At 33.4% G+C, this 20,231-nt stretch overlaps 4 protein-coding genes across 9 annotated transcripts; all 4 read right to left on the reverse strand.

Moving 5' to 3' along the window:
* On the reverse strand, positions 1 to 3,137 carry LOC109357724 (uncharacterized membrane protein At1g06890-like). 4 transcript variants are annotated; one of them, XM_019601746.1, is made up of 9 exons: positions 2,915 to 3,118; positions 2,746 to 2,831; positions 2,458 to 2,583; positions 2,131 to 2,315; positions 1,967 to 2,034; positions 1,575 to 1,707; positions 1,309 to 1,470; positions 446 to 718; positions 1 to 236 (listed from the first exon to the last, which is right to left on the reverse strand). In XM_019601746.1, exons 3-9 carry the CDS (start codon positions 2,576 to 2,578, stop codon positions 144 to 146), a joined length of 1,035 nt encoding a protein of 344 aa, XP_019457291.1. In that variant the 5' UTR covers positions 2,579 to 2,583; positions 2,746 to 2,831; positions 2,915 to 3,118; the 3' UTR covers positions 1 to 143. The 4 variants fall into 4 exon arrangements, with proteins under 4 accessions (XP_019457291.1, XP_019457292.1, XP_019457290.1 ...); XM_019601747.1 differs by having other exon boundaries at positions 2,698 to 2,831; XM_019601745.1 differs by having other exon boundaries at positions 2,458 to 2,578; positions 2,915 to 3,116.
* On the reverse strand, positions 5,096 to 11,636 carry LOC109357694. Of its 3 annotated transcripts, none has more exons than XM_019601706.1 (15): positions 11,509 to 11,636; positions 10,826 to 10,935; positions 10,580 to 10,688; positions 10,331 to 10,483; positions 9,911 to 10,015; positions 9,350 to 9,433; positions 9,142 to 9,257; positions 8,844 to 8,945; positions 8,644 to 8,757; positions 8,474 to 8,530; positions 8,257 to 8,323; positions 8,073 to 8,126; positions 6,391 to 6,465; positions 5,995 to 6,030; positions 5,096 to 5,710 (listed from the first exon to the last, which is right to left on the reverse strand). In XM_019601706.1, the coding sequence occupies exons 2-15, from the start codon at positions 10,843 to 10,845 to the stop codon at positions 5,612 to 5,614; spliced, it is 1,191 nt and encodes a 396-aa protein (XP_019457251.1). In that variant the 5' UTR covers positions 10,846 to 10,935; positions 11,509 to 11,636; the 3' UTR covers positions 5,096 to 5,611. The 3 variants fall into 3 exon arrangements, with proteins under 3 accessions (XP_019457251.1, XP_019457249.1, XP_019457250.1); XM_019601704.1 differs by having other exon boundaries at positions 6,391 to 6,468; XM_019601705.1 differs by having other exon boundaries at positions 6,391 to 6,468; positions 11,518 to 11,633.
* On the reverse strand, positions 12,182 to 15,303 carry LOC109358131. Its single transcript, XM_019602206.1, has 3 exons — positions 14,220 to 15,303; positions 13,434 to 14,101; positions 12,182 to 13,286 (listed from the first exon to the last, which is right to left on the reverse strand). Exons 1-3 carry the CDS (start codon positions 15,299 to 15,301, stop codon positions 12,265 to 12,267), a joined length of 2,772 nt encoding a protein of 923 aa, XP_019457751.1. The 5' UTR covers positions 15,302 to 15,303; the 3' UTR covers positions 12,182 to 12,264.
* On the reverse strand, positions 17,119 to 20,098 carry LOC109357840 (cytokinin riboside 5'-monophosphate phosphoribohydrolase LOG1-like). Its single transcript, XM_019601892.1, has 7 exons — positions 19,907 to 20,098; positions 19,435 to 19,532; positions 19,299 to 19,329; positions 18,308 to 18,407; positions 17,938 to 18,008; positions 17,537 to 17,680; positions 17,119 to 17,353 (listed from the first exon to the last, which is right to left on the reverse strand). The coding sequence occupies exons 1-7, from the start codon at positions 20,024 to 20,026 to the stop codon at positions 17,285 to 17,287; spliced, it is 633 nt and encodes a 210-aa protein (XP_019457437.1). The 5' UTR covers positions 20,027 to 20,098; the 3' UTR covers positions 17,119 to 17,284.

The following is a 20,231-nucleotide window of genomic DNA, read 5'->3' on the forward strand; positions in this document are numbered from 1 at the left end:
TAATGAAAATGCATTGACTTAAAGTTACAGAAAACTTATTAAACAAAATTTGATTTACACTCATTATAGTTCCCTACAAAGTACAAATCGAAAGAACCCAAAATATATAAGAAACTTAAAAATGACATGCAATATGTTCTTTTTTAAATATTAGATTCTTTGCTTGATTTTCTAGGCTCATGATTTTCCTCATCTTGATTCCCAGCCAAAAGTGCTGAGCTATCTTTTTCTTTAACCTGTAAATGATAGAGACTCAATAACTAACTTCTTATAAACATGTACATTAACATTATGATAACCAAATAGAGCAAATAATATTTAAGAAACAAGGGGAGAAATATGAAAAAAGTAAGTTGGTGTTTGTATATTATAAGGATGAAAATGAGTATTTACTCTTAACGATCAAAGTGAATAAAAGAGCGAATAAATCGATCGGGCAAGGTACCTGAGAGGACAATGGGAGATCCCCTGAATGTTTCTTTTTGTTCTCCTCAGCACAGAAATAAGAGTACAAGCCCATTCCAAAAACTGCAACAAGTATTCCAAGAATGTTCCTTCCAGTGAAAGGGTCATGTAGTAATGTGTAGCCAAATCCTAGAACAAGACATGTTTTGAGGTGGCCTAACACTTGATATGTTACAGGAGATGTTTTGCCTATCACTAGAAATGTGCTGAAGTTCACTGAAACAGCTATCAAGCATGACAGAATGATGAATGCCTGAATTTTTTGTTCAAATATTAATTTTCAATTCAGAAAAATGACTCATATTTCATATTGTAATTTGCAAATGTATAAGTATGTAACATAATGCATAAATGATCAGAGATTTAATTGTAATGCACTATCAATGTAACTATTTTATATGCTATGAACCACTCATGCATTATCATATCATTAAACATGTTTGACCCTTACACAAGTAATACAATGAAATATAACTGGTTGATAGTATAAACATCTTCACATTTATATATCAAAATTAATCTCATGATCAAATTAGTATATGAAAGATATCAAATTCATTATATTAGTCCTATTTGCAGGCAGTAATTTGTATTACCAAATGTATGTTTATCATTTAGAACTAATATGATTGAGGAAATTATAGCTCTTAATTTCTATTTGACCATTTAATCTAACATGCTATAATGGATGAAAATGTTTTAAGCTGCAGTATGCAACTGTGTCACAAGATTCACAGCTACAATTGTAGTTACATCAACCACATTTTTCCACAATTGCAATAAACGCGACATAACAACAACTGCGATTTAAAACCTCGAAGCATAGTACGGATATATTATTACCAAGACTACAGGAGAATATTTGTGGGCAAAGACACTTTGCTTGGTGAGAAGCTGATCCACCACAGGGCCTGAAACAAAAAGAATTGCTGCTTGGAATGGTGCAGATTGGTAGAGAAGCTGTGTTGAAGAGACATTGAGCTTCTTCTGTATTGTGTTGGTCAGCTAAATTCAGCACAAGGTTAAGAATTCAAATATGTAATAATCCTCAGCATTAACATGTGAGTCTAAGCCATAATGTTTAATTACAATCAGCACATAAAGGATACAATTTGTCCAACACATGTTGTTATGATAGCTAGAAGGGAAAGAATGGACCCCACTAGATTGAGTTGAAGGTCTGTGATAGAGGCAATGCCAACTCCCACAAGTAGAAGGAATAGAGAGAACTTTATTTTCTGGCTGCAAGTATTAGCACAAGGGTTTATACACTATATAAACATGACTACTTTTTAATTTGATTTCAGAAATGTTATTTACATAAAGTTTTGCATGAATTTGGAGCATTTAATGTTGAGTGCACCAAGCAATTATGATTGAGGTAGTGATCATTCCTACTCATTATATGTGAAGAATATGAGACAAATTTGTATGTGTAAATGACTAAATGTTATTTGAGCATTTCTAGTCCTGACTTTATACTCTTTAGTTAATAATTTACCTGAACTGCTTCTTAAGGAAAATAGTTTCTAACAATACAGTGAATGGTATGATTGCAAGTTTTGTCATCTGCAAAATATCCATTCCAAAAGGTAAAATCAATAGCTGCAGAATGGTTGAGTTAATAACATTATTGGACTATGGTAGTAAAATATTAAGGCAAACCTGGTAGAATCCAATAGAATTGAAGCCAAGGCTCAAGTTGAGAAATCCAATGGAGATACCATTTAGAATGCCAAAAAGCATGACTGTCTTCATGTCAATGGACTTAGACACAAACAGGTTTAAGCGTTGAGCCACATGAAGAGTGCAAAATGTAACTATCAAGTGCCAACTAGTAAGTGTTGTAGCTTATCCAAATAACAAAATAAATACAACACAAAGTTAGTAGGATAAGGTAACAAGCATATACTAATAAATTTAGTTTTAAGAGTTTTGATAAGTTATACTATATGATTGTTAAAGAGGGAACAAAATGATACTATTACTCACCAAAAGGGAAACCAAGATTACTCATCAAGGCTTTGTTGCAGATTACTATTGAGACAGAGGAAGCCACAGAGAGAAATAGTGCACCAACAACACCCATTTGGAAGCTTGACATTTCTCCCATCTTTCCTACCATCACATTTTCTTAGGATTCTTCTAAAACACACACACACATGTATATATATTCTTATCACATCATGACTAGATTAAAATAAAAGCATACTACAATCATCAGAAATATTGAGTTTACTCTTTGATTGTTACCAGAAAGAAATATTTCACTAATAGTACCTTACTTAATTTTGACTAAGATGAATAGATGATATATATATTTGAAATTGACCTTGGTGCTAGTGTGTGGTATAGTAGTAGGAGCCCTGAAAATGATCAAAATAAGGAAAGGAAGACATTAAATCAAGCTCATGAAAATAGTCATAGGTCATAATAATTGATCACATACCTTATAACTTGAGTGAATGGACAAATAACTATGCAATATGTAAGGGCTCCTATAATACCAAAAAGACCACCCAAATTCTAATATAGAATTCAAAGCTATAAGAGATTGGATTGGAGGGTAAGGTTTGTGTATGAATGCAGATTTAACTTGTGGCATTTTTATCAATGATGGGTTGGTTGGTGTATACTTATTAACGGCCATTTGAAGCAACTAGACATTCATTCAGACAACATATACATATCACTTGGTTTGTCGTTTGTCATGGTCAGAATCATGGTAATGCATTTTTTATTAATTTATTTTTCCTAACAGCTACATGTATTATTTATATTAGACAATGGTATACTAGCCAGGTAATAGATGGGAAAACTCACCTTGATTATTTAACAAAACTACATGGCTCAAATTCAAAACCATGCAAGCATTCTTTTTAATACTCTAATTATTTCATGGACTCTCTAGGAGAAACAACCTCTTTGTTTACGAATATGAATCGGTCTAAGAGAATTTATTGCCGAACATCTTTGAAAAAGATAAAAAAATTAATATTTTCTTTATTTAGTTACTCGTTAGTAAGAGGATTAGTTTTTTTTATGAGTATAAGAATTGATTATGTAAGTGATATGAGGCTCAACTTAACGATTTTACAAATAATCTCTCATGGATTTATCGGTGTCATGCCGATGATTTAAAATTGCTTTAAAAGCAATATATGACTAGCATTTTCATTTGAATTACTAAGATACCCTTTTTGGCTTACATAAGAACTGTTCTTTGTGTCCTATCTTTTTGAAAGGGCAAAGTAGGAAGCATCAAACAGCAAGATGAGACAGATAAAACGTTAAAATCAGATGGTTGTTTTAGTCCAATTGATTGCTACATTATATTCTAAAGAATGTCATTACCAAACTCTTTAGTCCCACATATTTCATAAATTGTGTACTAAACGAGTCTTGACTCACAAGAAAGGAAGGTGAGTGAAAATCAACATTTATTTTTGAGGAGGTGTAGCTCCCATTTCAAGCAAGACTCTCCAACCCAATTCAATACACTTTAACCTTGCTCATACTTTCTAAACGAGACTTCCATTTTTTTTAAGCAAAGTTGTGTTGGGTATCCTTCTAGGCCCTCATTTAAAGATTATTGAATTATGTTTTTATGGGTACTACTAAAAGTATTCCCTCACCCATTTTGGGTAAAGAATTAATCTTTTTCGGGGTTCGTGACTGTCATCCTAACATATGTTGCTCTCAGAAATTGAACTCTCGGAAATCTAGTGAAGCCTTACACCATTGGATTAACACCTCATTGGTTATTGAATTATGATATGTTCATGAAGGGAAAAAAGCCAAATAAGAGACAGGATATAAAACTATGACCAATCAAAATAAGTATTATGTGGTGAGACAATTATTGAATTTTGACTAGTATTTCCTGTGCTAAGATTTTATGCTTTTTTGAAATTCCTTGAGTAGAGGACATGCTAAATGGACTATACATCTGAGCATATGATATTCTTTTGGTGTTATAATTTAGTATCCATAATGAAACTCAAGATCAGTGTAATTTCAAATATTTTAAAAACAAAGTTTTATGTATGAGAGAAGGTACAAAACTGGATAAAAACTTACATGGAGACACATACACCACGTCATATTTAGAAACAAATGTATTTATGCTTTTTAATGCTATCATTTATGACTAAATTTTAATTGGAATTAAATTCTTAATGTGTTGGTAATGTTTTATTGGTTGTCACAACCATGGTCCATTGCTGGCATTTCTAATTGGGTTTCACTATTTCATGATCTCTCTCACATCCTATGTATCATTTGAAGTATTCCTTTTCATACTTCTCTCATTATGCATGTCTTTTATGGTGAAAGTTTTAATAATATCATGATCAAGAATAATGACGAATCTTAGAGATTACAGCTTGATATGAGATATTGATAGTTGGAACTTGTAAGTATTATAGTTAGGAGTAAACATGGTGTATAAATATCTGGTCCATTGAGTATAACCTCCTTTTGAAGAAAGACTTAGTAAATTCACTTTTATCAAATGATTCACTAAATGTTACATTCCTCTCAATACCTGTTTAATGTTTATACACTACAATCACTGTTAACTAATAATATAACTACCCTACCATTAACTAACAATATTTTGTATCAATAATGATGTGAAACACTGTTGGTTGATAATTATACGGTCAGTTGATAATTTGTGTTCACTACAATTCACTTCAAGAATTTTAGAAGTAACAAATATAACATCCCTCACTTTCAATGATTCAGATTAAAAATAAAATACCTTGCAAACAAATGTAATCTACATTTTTGTTCATACCAGTATACGCCAATGGGTTTCAGGTGCCATACTATTGAGCCTTTTACCAGTATTCAAATGATGCCTAAACCTAAGGCTCTTGGAGATTATCGAAAACTTTGCTATGAGCTTAAGCTATGGATTGGTGGAAATGGTGGTGGTGGTGGTGGTGGTTGTTGCAAAATGAGTACCAAAAACCTGGGCTCTCGCATAAGGCGTGATTTTCTTTTCCCTTCCGAAATGACACATGTAAACTGTGGCTCAAAAAATAAACCTTGCTGCACCCAATGGATGAATCAATACACCATAAACAGCCTGGGTGTATGTAAAATATGTACAATAGGAAGGAGGGGCCATATAGATGTATCAACCCTTCCCACGTTTTAGACCTTCGAGATACACCTTATCAGCATCAGTGATGCGAGCTTGAAACATAGCCCATTCACTTCTGCATCTCGTTTTGACCTGAAAGAGCAATAAAATCCTTGTTGAATTAAAAAAAACAGGTTAAGTTCGGCATGACTCAAAAAGATACATCTGGTTGTGGTGCACTGGTAGCAGGACAGTACACATACAATGAAGTGCCCTAAAAAATTGGCAAGTAATACTACTAGTGCAAACTGATCTTGCACTCGGTACTCTACATAACTGCACATGTAGCTCTAATAGAAGATAAAGAGAAGCTAACTGCGCAGTCGTAACCGCAAAGCATAGTGTAAATAGCACAACGCCAAGAAAAATATACATACCGCATCCCCTGGGTCCTTTCCATTGTCAGCCTCTCCCTGAAAATTATACATACATATCTCAGAAAATTAGATTTTAAAGTTAAGACATCTCTCTCTGTATATATATGGTATAAATTCTCTGAAACACAAGTAACAAAAATCTAATACAGCAGAACCTTATTTTTACAACTCAGATGTGTTTACCAAAAATATCACTTGCAAAAGAAATAGTTTGATGGATGCATTAGTTTCATCTACACTGTTACGCCAAAATTCACATTTTATTTTCTGCTTGATCAAGTGACAAAGTATAATGTACATATCTCCAACAAGCAGATGCATTAAAGCACACTCAATTTAGAATGCTGCCATCAAAGAAAGTAAATGGCCCCAAATATCAAACATCTGATGACTAACCTGTCTCCCGAGAGAAGGAATTACTTGATGAACAATCCATTGTGAATCAACTACACCAATTTTTTCATGTGCTGGCTGCTGAACATACAAAAAATGATTCAAACTAAAGCAAGATGTACTTGAAAGAATTCGATTCTGCTCATATTTGGCACATACAGGTCTCACACACAAAAATCCCCTGGGTGATTCATAAACATGGAAAGAAATAAATGTTTCTCCAGTGAAAAAATAGGACTGTAGAAGCCATTTTGTCTGATTCAGGCCTAAATAAAACCATCAAATGCATTTCAAGAATTAAAATTGGCCACAACCATCTAAAGAGAAGAGGCTTGTTAGCTTCAGTGTTATGAGACTAATTTTCACTATTAAACGGACTGTCTCAATAACTTTATGGCATATGAAATCAAGCATGATGAATTGAAGCATAACTAAATATCAACAAGGCCAACGGAAGGATACGAAGATCCAGCATTAGAAATGGATGAAAATAAATATATAATAGACAGATGCTGACCTGTACACATCTTCTGAGAGCAAAATCCAATCCCCATCCATGGACTAGATCATTCTGCAAGCATATATTTGGAAAGTGCACAAAGGAAATTAAAAGTTTGTATATATCATGCAAAAGAGAAATTCACCTATTCATTCAGTTATATTACCATAACCAAGAAATGTGATATGACAAATAAATAGACCTGAATCATATGCCACACACAACGCCATGCTTCCCGAGAAAAGACAGGAGCCATAATTTCCACAAATCTAAAAGACCAAAAATAATCATAATGTTAAAAATCCAAAAGAAAAAGAAATCATAATGCTAACTTAATAGACAAGCTAAAAGAAAGTATAGGTAAATGATATTGCAATATAACAGTTCAACTTTGAATCATGATGGCAAAGAGAGCATACGCAGCACAAGGAGGCAGATGTTGATCACTACACCAGCCGGGTCTCTCTTCTGTTACCCTATTCACAAATGCATACATAAATGTGTCAAGAACCCATTTGAATGAATGATAAAAAGCATCACATTATGGCAATGATTGATGTTAGAAACAGAGGAAGTATAAAAGGAGTACTTATGAACTTCTCTGTCACCCCTCCTCTTTGTCATCTCCCATGTCAATCCGTTATTGGGCTCAAGACCAGGTTGAGAAATCTCCAAACCATGTTTTTTGACTAAGTTAATATACCTGGTGAATAGAATGCAGATAATTAATCAAACTAAAAGTTGCATATAATGTTAAATTTTGAGCAAATTAGACAAGCAGCAAGATGTACTTGAAAGAATTCGATTCTGCTCATATTTGGCACATACAGGTCTCACACACAAAAATCCCCTGGGTGATTCATAAACATGGAAAGAAATAAATGTTTCTCCAGTGAAAAAATAGGACTGTAGAAGCCATTTTGTCTGATTCAGGCCTAAATAAAACCATCAAATGCATTTCAAGAATTAAAATTGGCCACAACCATCTAAAGAGAAGAGGCTTGTTAGCTTCAGTGTTATGAGACTAATTTTCACTATTAAACGGACTGTCTCAATAACTTTATGGCATATGAAATCAAGCATGATGAATTGAAGCATAACTAAATATCAACAAGGCCAACGGAAGGATACGAAGATCCAGCATTAGAAATGGATGAAAATAAATATATAATAGACAGATGCTGACCTGTACACATCTTCTGAGAGCAAAATCCAATCCCCATCCATGGACTAGATCATTCTGCAAGCATATATTTGGAAAGTGCACAAAGGAAATTAAAAGTTTGTATATATCATGCAAAAGAGAAATTCACCTATTCATTCAGTTATATTACCATAACCAAGAAATGTGATATGACAAATAAATAGACCTGAATCATATGCCACACACAACGCCATGCTTCCCGAGAAAAGACAGGAGCCATAATTTCCACAAATCTAAAAGACCAAAAATAATCATAATGTTAAAAATCCAAAAGAAAAAGAAATCATAATGCTAACTTAATAGACAAGCTAAAAGAAAGTATAGGTAAATGATATTGCAATATAACAGTTCAACTTTGAATCATGATGGCAAAGAGAGCATACGCAGCACAAGGAGGCAGATGTTGATCACTACACCAGCCGGGTCTCTCTTCTGTTACCCTATTCACAAATGCATACATAAATGTGTCAAGAACCCATTTGAATGAATGATAAAAAGCATCACATTATGGCAATGATTGATGTTAGAAACAGAGGAAGTATAAAAGGAGTACTTATGAACTTCTCTGTCACCCCTCCTCTTTGTCATCTCCCATGTCAATCCGTTATTGGGCTCAAGACCAGGTTGAGAAATCTCCAAACCATGTTTTTTGACTAAGTTAATATACCTGGTGAATAGAATGCAGATAATTAATCAAACTAAAAGTTGCATATAATGTTAAATTTTGAGCAAATTAGACAAGCGAAAATATACTTGTCTGCATTGAAGTGTTCTACTCCAAGATCTTCATCCCAAATAAAAATATATTCATAAGCTGATACTATATCAGGATGCAAAAACCTTTTGGCATACCACCTGCATAACATCAAGAAAGAGGCAAACTGTATAAATTCAAGGAGCGAAGCAATGAGGTTAACATTCCAAATGACGATAATCTCTACTGCGGATTCCGAATTTAGATGTAAACATAAAAAACTGTCTTCCCACTGCTCAATATCTTGCTTGTGAATTTCTTACGATAAATGATAATAATGACAGGAAAAAATTATACCATTTTGTTTGTTTCCTTGCACTAACATGGATTGCATTCTTTGACCACTCAAATTGATCCCATTCACTAGTCCGACCATCATAATGAAAGAGCAAAATTGCAAAATCATCAGAAAACTACAGAACAATATAATAGTCAGTACTTCTGATGAAAATATGAAAGGGTACATAAATAATCCACATATATAAACATTGTTGGTCTCTGTAACCTTTTTCACTGCCGCATTGATATTTTGTCTCTGATCATAACCAACAGTGAATGTTACTAAATACTTTGGCTTTTTCTTCAGATCCTGTAGAATTCAAGGTTTCAAGATTTGTGATCATTAGCCACATCAGCATCCTAGCTTATCCATATGCTCACCTCCTGACATACACACATGCAATGGTCTCATGCATGCATGATTTCCATGAAGACAGGATTGAGATATGTGGCTGTGTGTAAATATGGCTAATAAATATCGTGTTCAACTAAGATTTAGAAAGACTTTTTGAAAAAAGAAAAGATTAAAGAAATAAATATCGCTAATCGCAGTTATGTTATTCATAATACATCAACCATCACAAACTATAGACAACACATGCAAATGTTTGTGTGTGTGTGTGAGAGAGAGAGAGAGAGACAGAGAATTCATGCCCAGGGGTTTAGTTCTAACTTCAGACAGGTCAAGTTCTGAGTCATATTTATTGTACTATATGATAATATGAGAGTTACTAACTACAAGACAAAGGAAATTTGTTGCATTGTAAACAATTGGTTCATATCACACCTCACTGGGTTCACCCCATAGTCTGCGCAAATAAAGATCAGATTCTGATACAACAATTCCTGGGGGTAGTGATTCTGCTCCGCGAGGATTTGTTTGAACGTTTGTCTGCACAAGTAGGCATCCAATCAGACTTGATTTGCATGAAATATAATATTGCTGCAAATCTGAAGCAAACATAATTACATAGTGATGACAAGCTAAATGAAAGCTATAGCTAAGATACAGCAAGAACCACAGTGGGCAGAAAATGACAGGAAATTATTCTAGAAAGTGGTTTATCATCAGAAAATCTAGGCAGGCCGTTATGGGTGAGCCACAAAGGCCTGCCTATATCATGTTCAGCTAAATATGCACTTTTACATTTCTGAGAACAAAAATGCGTGCATGCACACCCATCCGATGAAAAGGCATGGGAATTACCTTCGGTATTCTAATTGATCCTAGGGCTTCAAGATTTTTGGTTCCAGAAGATTCGTCAATAACTGCAGGCGATCTGTCTACTTCGGCTGAAAATCTCTCTATTTCAGCTGTAGGTACATCAAAAGAATTCCCAACACTTGAAAGTAAGCTAATCTGAAAAATATAACAAGAGAAGAAAAAGGGAGGAAAATTAAAAGGAGGATAAATGGCTAATGCAACACTGAAAAAGTATGGTTATATATATATTACCTTATTCAAATGTGTGGATGAAATTGAAATACCAATAAAAAATCCAAAGGCAATTCCCATAATTGTTGTGATGATAATCTTGGTACCACCATTTGATCTTTTCAGTGGACTAAAGAAGAATCATAAACTAAATTCAGGCATTCTGATGGTAGTTAAAAATAAATAATATTCATGTTAAGAAACAAAACCAAAAAGGGTATCAGTGTATGGCTACTGTGTTTAACTACAAAACCAATGTGTTGTTACCTGCGATGCATTATTCCCATCTAGATAGTGTATATCACAATCAAGTCAATAAATGTACCACCCCGAAAAGGTTGAAATCGTTATGGAATCTCTGAATAAAATATATCATCCTTCAACAACCAAAAGATAAGACACAAAAAGAGTAGCAGTCAGATTAAGCATACATTTGTGTTAGTGAGTGCAGTAATATGTATGTATGTATGTATGTATCTATCTGTTTGACTTTCCATGATCTAACTAAGGGAGTCATGGATTTATGCATATCCATTGTTCCATACAAGGTTTTAAATCTACATCCGATGCCGAAATGTTAAGGTTTTTGGAGTTGCTGAAACCATATCACGATTATACAATTGTCTGAAATAGTTAATAATGTCAAGTTTAGGAAGTATCCAAAACCCTTACATTGATTCAGCATGTTTTGAGTGTTTTTTTGGTAATACTATTGTTTTTTTCCTGAATTAACACAGAATCATAATACCGTGAAAGGATCATGAAATACCTACTCTGTTGAAATTGTAGGCGTGGTGGTAGTGCATTTTGGCCCCAAAACAAAAAATGAATTAAAAGTAATGAAATGAAGAAGAGAGTTACGCATGAACACAAAGTAATAGTAATTAATAAAGTGCTTCAGAAAAGTGAGGAATGAGTGAAGGTGAATGGAGAAAACAGAGTGAACTTACAAGAATCACAGAGAATTGAAGAAAGAGATTCATCATCACCAATTCACCATTGTTGCATTCTCCTACCTACCTCATCTTTTATGTTATGACGAAACTACCCTCACCACTTCCAGTTTCGAACGTGGCATGTCGTGGGCATCTTTGAAAACGTTACGATTTCAATATTTTAATATTTGCTATTATATTATTATTACTGTTTTTTTAAATAATAATAGTTTATGAAAGTTACTTAAATGTCATTATATTATTGGTACATTATTAGTTAGGACATTTGAATGAATGATTATTATGATCTACTAAAATGTGAATACATTCATCTAAACCAACCAAATATATGAAGGACTGAATGGTTGTGAGTATAATTAAGCTAGTAAAATTAATTTATTTTTTAATAATTTAAGTGATAAATATTTGGGAAGGTGCAGTTTAGATATAATCCATGGTATATGTAATCATAAACTATAATTTTTTATTGTTTTTTGGTTAGTACTTCATTATTATCGACCAACATTAACTAATATTTTCAACCATAACAATACCAATGGGCATAGTTCAATTGAAGTAGGTTGGCTTTTAATATTTAAGTATATTAATGTAAAAAATTCACCCTTCATTATATATTATTTTTTCCTGCATTGACATCAAAGTTCAATTGCAATATATATGTGTTGAATTCACCTCCTTGCTAAACATAATTTAATCTATAATAAGAAGTATTAGAAAAGAATAATGAATGAATAAAAAGCATGGAAGTTTTCAGAATTTGTAGCAAAGGTGAGGCAAACCAGTAGCATGATCCACAATGACTATTTCTGTAGCATTGTCACATCTAAGCACATCTTGACCCAACTTAGCTCCAGCAGCTTTGAGACCCTTTAGAGAAACTGGTTGATTAAAGAGGTTCAAAGATGGTAACTTTGATGCTTGAGGTAATTTCATTCCAGCCAGCAAATTTCTAAAATCTTCTTTCAACAATGGTACTTCAAAGTCATGTTTTTTATGATTAACAACATTTTCTTTTGCACTAATATGTGCCCCTGGTTCCATATGGTTTGTTGAAAAGCTTGTTTGGTTAGGGAAATTTGGATATAGAGTAACATAACCTCTAAGGTACATCATGTCTATTAGGAACTTTTTCCATGAAGCTTGCCAACCATTTGTTCTAGATTTTGGAATTTGAACTGGGTTTGCTTTAGGATCCTCAGTGAACCTCATGTTCATGTAGACATAGAATTCTCTCCATTGCTTAGGGAAGAATAATGCTCCCCAACTACAAGGTAATTGGTGAAGGTAAGGTGTGTTTGGATGTATCTTTTTGAAGAATTCTGTGGCATTCCATTTTGGTCTTTCTTTAACAACTTCAACTAGCTTTGGTGTGTATAGTGAGATAGAAGAGAGTTCAGGGAGAGAGATTTTTGGGTCATAGTGGTAAGACAAGAGTGCATATTTGATCCATAGGTAATAGTAAGGGGAAACTTCAATATCATCTTCAAGTAAGAGACCAAAGTCATCATCAGAAGAAGGGTACCAACTTTCACTAACAGCTCTTATAAGCCCTCCTTGAATGATTCTCCTTCTCAGGGTTTTGGATCCATGAGGCCACTCAAAAGAACTTACTAGTCTTATAGTTGCCTCATCTACCTTGCTGTCCATGTTGAAGGTAATAGGGATCTCATCTCCGATATAGTAGGCATTGCTGAGAGATTTGAGAAGCCTTGTTAACGAATTCACTCGGTTTTGGGTAATGATGTTGACGGATATCCGCATCCTGTTCCAATCTAGACATGAAAAGTATGTTACATAACTAGTACTAAACAAGGAAGTTATATATAATCCTGTCAACATTTATCATATTGCATTGTTGGTGAATGAATAAGGATATATACAACAAATAAAATAGAGAAGAGTTGAAAAATTGTTCTTACTTCGCAATGCGGTTGAATGAAGATCAGACATCCAAAGAACTTTTGACACTGAAGCTCTTGGTAAAAGAATCATAGTGGTACCATTTAGACTCTCTAATGCCATATTTAGAGCTTTCTTCACATTATGATCAATATCAGCTACAGTGATTACCACACTAGGATTATGAACTTTGATCAAACCCTTCATGCTGGAATACACTGCTTGTATTACTGGTACCTCTGAGTTTGATATCCCAGAAAGTGCTCCAATTACCAAATCAAATATCTTAAAACGTCTTTCTTTGCATACAAACACAGGCCAATTAAGTGCTTTTGCAGCATCTTCACAAGGACAAAATTTCCCTCCAGAGACAACAATATAGGCCTTTTTGCCAACTGTGGACCTGAACTTTTCAAGAAGAGGTGCAAGTGCTTTTACTTCATCAATAGAGTGAGCATAAAAGAGTGCATCAATTTTTTGAGGGTACATTGCTGCCCATTGGGTCACATAACCAGTTGAAAGTGCTTTCCACCATTGATCATCCCTTACTTGAACTCTGTCCTTGAAAATAACTGTGGTTTCCGACACATACGCGAGCCTGTGTTCACTATCACCCCATGTTTCCTTGTCTTTAGGGTCAACTGGAACAACAAATGAGCCAGCATTTCTGTACTTCTGAAGCTGATAGCTGAAATAAAAAATTGATGTGTAGTTAGTGAGTAGTTCCATTTGCACCAACTACATATTTATATATCTTCATAAACTGGTAAAAAAAATGTCAATGTGATGCAAAAATGTTGAATTACCTGAGATGCAGATCTTCACCAGTTGCAAAGGTAAAAGGAGTCTCAATGAAGAGAGTTTTGATAAGCTCAGAAGATAAAAACCAAGAGCTAGAAAGGAAATCCACCTGCACAATTCTATCAAGTGTGATATCATAAGCAGGATCAGGCAAATACAACCCTGCTTCCTTAGACTTAAGTTTTCTGTAACTAGGAAAAGTGAAATCCTTTTGTCTAAAAGGCAATATTCTTCCTATACTTCCAAGAACTGAATTCATGTACTTTTCTGTACCAGCCACATGTGCTAAAATCTGTAACATCTTCTTACCAGGAATCATATCATCATCCATAATGTAAACTAAATCAGCTTCAGTTTGTAGAGCCATTTGGAACCTTCCATAGTACTTGAAATCATAACTTGAGCTTATGAAACTGATTCTAGAATCATTATAGCTATCTACAATTTTTTTCAAAGTGGCCTCATTAGGGGACCCAAATGAAAGAACCCAAACATGATGGAATGGAAGGGTTTGTTGGAGCAAAGAATCAAGTTGAGCACAAAGTGTTTTTCTTTTGAAGTGGTTTAGTAAAACTGTGACTTTTGGTCTGTTTGGACCCTTTAAATCATATTTGGATTTCATTGCCATTAACTCATCTAATGTTTCTGTACCAATGGTCTCCTTTTGGAAGCTCAATACTTGGTCATAAAGCTCTCTCTTCAACTTTATCATTTCTACATCATTGGATTTCTTTTGCAAGAAATCTATCTTCTCATTCTGGCACACTTGAGATAGATTAATAATAGGCTTCTTAATGGATTCCTTGTGATCCACATTATGGGGTCTAATCATAAGTTGCTTCCATTTTTGTGCAATTTGGGTAGCCCATGTAAAATCTGGTTTGGTTGGTAAATCTATAGAAGGACTTAAATAGTATAATAGGAATGTTGCATAAACAGCAAAGAAAAACTGAAAACATGTTAGTGCTGTCACAAGCTTAGTGGAGGTAATTTTTTTAGGCTTCAATTTGACATTTCCAACAACATTTTCATTAACCATCCCTTCAATGCTATCTCCACTTCTCACACTTGAATTTCGACTCAACATTATTTGACTTACAAATCAGAGTAGATTTAATATTGTCTAACCTGTAGAGGAACCAAGAAAAAGTTGGTATCAATGCAGCTCAAAGTTTACAAAATTTGAGAAGTATGCAAAACAAGCTCTAATTGAGTCTAACCAAATGATTTTCAGTCCAGTTACTTATATCACTTCACTTTTGATATGAAATTGAAAACATACCATAAACTACAACGTCCACACCGAATTAGACAATGGAAGAGTACATGTATTGGTTGAGATGGAAGAGAAAGAAAACAAACAGTACAGGTTGGTTGATGGACATAGCAATGAAGTTTGAAGAGCAAGGATTTCTGTGCTTTTTGTGATACATATATAGAGAAAGGCAAATCTAGTAGGAGTAGTATGCATGTGGAAAATCTAAGGCACAAAGCTTTAAAAGTTACTTACTAGTCATTCAACAGTTTAAAATAGCCACATATATTTATCATTTAATCTTGACCATTCAGATAAGATTTAACGCGTAAGACTCACTTCACTGGTAATGTTTTCTTATAATATATGGTGTGTTTATATGGAAAATGTATTAAAAGGTAAAGTAAAGATGAAGTACCCCTTCAACAATGCATCATAGGTCACATGGGCTAAACACTTATACTGATTAAGAAGTGCAAGTAGAACACATTAGCTTTCACTGCTAGACCCTTATGACACCATTAAAAAGCCATACTTGATGCCGTAGAAAAGGGCCACCCTGCATTTTTGGCACTGCATGGCCTCCTTACTCATGTTCCTCTTCTGATTCTACTCTTTTCTTTTAGCTTCCTGCATTTTCAATTTTATATATCCTCTTATAAATTTTCCAAATTCAAATCTTCTTAAATACATACTGAGTTAAGTGGATGTGTAGTAGTATAGATCAATATATCATTCACTAATTGCTATCGTATTAAAAATATTAACTTTTATATAAAAGTAATACACATAAACGATAAAAAGCATGGGATAGATGTCATACATACATTATTTGAATAAAACTTCACTGATGAGGATACAAAGACATTTGCAAAGGGTGACAAAACCTTTTTCATTTTAAGCAAAACAAGCCAAGTTAGAGCAGAGGCCTAAAGCTAAACATTATTATGTATATATAACATTATTGTCACACCATTATCAATGGCTGATTTTCTGTGAAAGGGTTGAAAAGCATAGTTTAGTTACTGTGGCAAAGAGTGCAAGTTTTGGCTAGATACAAGGAAGGTTGAGTATAGATGAGATAAATTTGTCACAAATAACATGTTAGGTTCATTTGACTTTTTTGCATAAAGACAGGCACATTAAGCTACCAACAAGTTTTCTTAATGGTTAATAACTGAACTTAGCCAGGTTGGACGCAAGAAACTCATGCTTTGTTTTGCTCATAAAACAGAAAATTATAATATATATTGGTAGCTTATCATGCAAGTAAAAAATGTATGGGTAATTACACCAATTCTATTTTGATTTTGAAAGGAGTGGACTTGTACCTAAATATTTCTTCAATTTCATTGTGTTGCTCTTTTAATAACTATTTCCTATGTTCTTTACTTGCAACAATAACTTATTCCTAGTCACCTAGGAAATTGTAATTGTTGTTTGCATGATGTTTGTTTAACTGGAGGCATTAGCCATGTGGTGTTAATCAATGAGTTTCTTTGGACAAAATTACTAAAATTGTTCACTCAGTGGCAGCTAAATTCGCCATATATAAGTGTAACCTTAAAGAAAGTGATAAATGTGCATCTCTACTAGTGTGTTTGGTAACTGTGGTTTTAATATTAAAAAAAATCACATTGAACAAAGTAGTTAACCTTCATAGCTAGAACTAGAATATATTGAATTCTGTAGTTTTTTTGATACATAAAAAAAACAGAATCCTGGGTTCAAGAAATTGTGATCATCAACAACAAAATTCTCTTTAACTGTCCATCTTCATCTAATTAATGATATTCAGATTACAGAATTTGAGGACTAATGTAGTTGTTGTTCATTTTCCCAGCTTAGCTTAGAAGCAACTCTTTCATGTTGTGGGAAATATTCCTACACAAGTGAAACCAAATAACATGAATAATAGTGAAAGAAATAGCTCAAGTGATTATGGTAATAAAGGTATAGGAAACTAGTTTTTTTTTTATAAAGAAAGAATGTATCAACCGATAATCTTTTTAGCAGCTAAAGAAATACAGAGTTTTGAATCCATACACGTTATACGAAAGTAGTTACCTCCATTTTTTTGACAAGATCCTTTGCTGTTGGGGCAGACACAATTATATGGCGAGCTTTGGGGCTGATGAAACCTTCTTCCACAGCTTTGTCAATAAAAGTCAAGAAGGTATTGTAGTATCCATCAACATTCAGCAATCCAACCTACCAAAACATGTTTTATACATTTTTATTCCACCATGAGACACCACTTTACATAACACTTGGGTGCACATACTATATTATAATTGTGTTGCTTATAATTTCTTTACCTTCAATTATACTCACTTCTATCTTATATACTCTCTTTATTAATAATCTTAACAATTTTCTCCCCACATATTCAAATAGATACTAGTAATTAAGTACAAATCAATAAGAGGGCTAACTATATATAAATATTATGTAATTTGTATTTATACCGGTTTATCATGGATGCCAAGTTGGGCCCAGGTAATCACCTCAAGGAGCTCCTCAAGTGTCCCATAGCCACCTTCATTCATGCAAAAAATAGTCATCATTGAAGGCTTAAAACTATGTTCCTTGGATTAGGATACTATTCCAAGGTGGAAATGTTGAGTCGAGATATGGACAAAGATCATATGTTCACAACATGGATTGACCCAGGACACGGAATGTGACACAATTGGGGACATGTGATATCTGTTCCTAGAAATATATCTTAAAAAAATAGAAATATAAATCTAATTTGTAATGGCTTTCAATAGGACCATGAGTGTAAAAATAGGGTATTGTATTTAAGGTGGAAAGATGCATGTTGTATGTACAAACCAGGTAAAGCAATAAAGGCATCAGAATGTTTAGCCATCTCTGCTTTCCTTTGATGCATGTTTGCTACTGCTTTCACTTCTCCCACTGTTTCTCCTGTAAGCTACAAAATCCCACTAATCTCAATCAATCCAAATTATCATGTTAAGGTTTCATCTCAAAACCAATTAGTAACGAGAGGAGTAGATCAACAAGTATTTAAATCATTCCCGAGACAATGACGTAGGCAATGTGAGACTTATTTTTCAACCTTTATAAGGGAAATAGTTAATATATATATAAGAAATAAAATTAAGTAATGAAAATTTATAAATATAGAATATGTATAAATGTGTTTGAAGATAAAACAAGGAATGGAAAAAATGGTAGATAAAACAAGGAATGGCATAAGAATCTACATTGAGTATATGAAGCTTAGAAAGAAAGACAAAATGGTTCAGAAGGAAAGACCCCAGATTGCCAGGTGTATGTATGGATAAGCTTTTTTAAAGTATGATGGATATCTCATATCTCAAATCAATCAGAATGTTCCATTTTATTACCTTTTGATTTTAAATTTTTTATTTTATCCACGTGTTAATATATAATTGGCTTGAGACAGGAAATGAGATATCGTTGGAGACAGGTGATGTCCATCCTTTAAAGAAACCCTAAATTTTGTACTAGCAACCAAAAGTTCCACTTAGAAAAGACAAGTGTAGATATTGGGATAACAAAAGCATGGTTCAAATTCACTTAAACTAGGATATCATAGCATAGAGTTTGAATGAGTATTAAGGGAAAATATGCATGTAGAGTTTGGATAAAATAGATGGTATATGAAGTTTTATTTTGTTTTCTTTAATTCCATTTTTTCCATGAACCCAAATTATTCCATTTTTTTAGTCTTATGTTGAGTTTAATTCTATTTATAAAATAGACCAATCACTTCTATTTTATTCTGTTTTGTTATCTTTAGCTACCAAGTACTATTTCACAAGCTTATAGGCATTACCTCTCTTGCATTAAGTGTCTTGGGAATAACTCTGCAGAATAAAGTAGGACAAAAATTAGTTGAGAATTGAGATGAACAAAAATATACTACTAATACAAATCATGATAAAGAAGATTAAGAAACTCTAAAGTCTCACCCTATTACATGGCGACCACCATCATAAACAGCATGAGAAATCAACCCCATCAAACCAATGCTGCCTCCTCCATAAACCAAATCAATATTTCTTGACACCTTTTAAGATACCAAAGTACAAAATTGAGGCTATGACTTTTAGTCTTTTACACAAACAATACTATATATGCTTGTATAAACATAAAGTATGAAAAAGCAGAGAAAATGGGTTGAAACTTAAGTTATAGTTTAAATATTGCTTTAAGGAGCTTATGTAGTTGAAATGTAAATGAATCAAATGATGGGGTATAATATAATGTCTTAAGGAACAAAGAAAAAAACATCCAAGTTAACTATGCATAAATCCAAGGTAGAGTAGTGTAAAGATATAAAGTATCAACTAAGAAAGATTAAAGAATCAAAACAAAGTAACATGAGAAATCATGTTTGAAGGAGAAGCAGAAGAAACAAAAGAGAGTGAGAAAAATGATTACCAATTCACATCCAAGCTCAATAGCAGCATCCTTATAACTAGTTTTATTCCCTGGGCTGCTACCACAGAACACACAAATCCTCTTGAATTTGGATTGTTTCATCTTTATTTCCTTCTCCATTACTTCTTTTCTTTTCTTTCAAACAGTACTGAAGCTTATAATATGGATAAGTTGTTGATGTTGTATCAGGGCTCCTATACTATATAACTATATATAACGGCACCATAGGCATACACTTGCCCACGTAGGACTTACCTATGACAAATTGTAAGGTACCCAAATGTTTTGTTTTTCTCTAATTCAATGTGCATTGTTTAAATGTGCT

Source organism: Lupinus angustifolius, chromosome LG10 (assembly GCF_001865875.1).
Source record: "Lupinus angustifolius cultivar Tanjil chromosome LG10, LupAngTanjil_v1.0, whole genome shotgun sequence".
NCBI classification, from domain to species: Eukaryota; Viridiplantae; Streptophyta; class Magnoliopsida; order Fabales; family Fabaceae; genus Lupinus; species Lupinus angustifolius.

Excerpts from the sequence above, each read along its gene's own strand:
- LOC109357724 (XM_019601744.1), bottom strand. The coding sequence starts at position 3,115 with ATGGCCGTTAATAAGTATACACCAACCAACCCATCATTGATAAAAATG. Across the intron at positions 2,579-2,914 it reads CCATTCACTCAAGTTATAAG|ATGGGAGAAATGTCAAGCTT; the intron begins GTATGTGATCAA and ends ATGGTAGGAAAG. Across the intron at positions 1,471-1,574 it reads CAACATGTGTTGGACAAATT|CTGACCAACACAATACAGAA; the intron begins GTATCCTTTATG and ends TGCTGAATTTAG.
- LOC109357694 (XM_019601704.1), bottom strand. The coding sequence starts at position 10,845 with ATGGGAATAATGCATCGCAG. Across the intron at positions 8,324-8,473 it reads CATCTGCCTCCTTGTGCTGC|ATTTGTGGAAATTATGGCTC; the intron begins GTATGCTCTCTT and ends TTGGTCTTTTAG. Across the intron at positions 8,127-8,256 it reads GTGTGTGGCATATGATTCAG|AATGATCTAGTCCATGGATG; the intron begins GTCTATTTATTT and ends ATATGCTTGCAG.
- LOC109358131 (XM_019602206.1), bottom strand. The coding sequence starts at position 15,301 with ATGTTGAGTCGAAATTCAAGTGTGAGAAGTGGAGATAGCATTGAAGGG. Across the intron at positions 14,102-14,219 it reads GGTGAAGATCTGCATCTCAG|CTATCAGCTTCAGAAGTACA; the intron begins GTAATTCAACAT and ends TTTTTATTTCAG. Across the intron at positions 13,287-13,433 it reads TCATTCAACCGCATTGCGAA|ATTGGAACAGGATGCGGATA; the intron begins GTAAGAACAATT and ends TTTCATGTCTAG.
- LOC109357840 (XM_019601892.1), bottom strand. The coding sequence starts at position 20,026 with ATGGAGAAGGAAATAAAGATGAAACAATCCAAATTCAAGAGGATTTGT. Across the intron at positions 18,009-18,307 it reads TGCCTTTATTGCTTTACCTG|GTGGCTATGGGACACTTGAG; the intron begins GTTTGTACATAC and ends GCATGAATGAAG. Across the intron at positions 17,681-17,937 it reads TTGGCATCCATGATAAACCG|GTTGGATTGCTGAATGTTGA; the intron begins GTATAAATACAA and ends ATGTTTTGGTAG.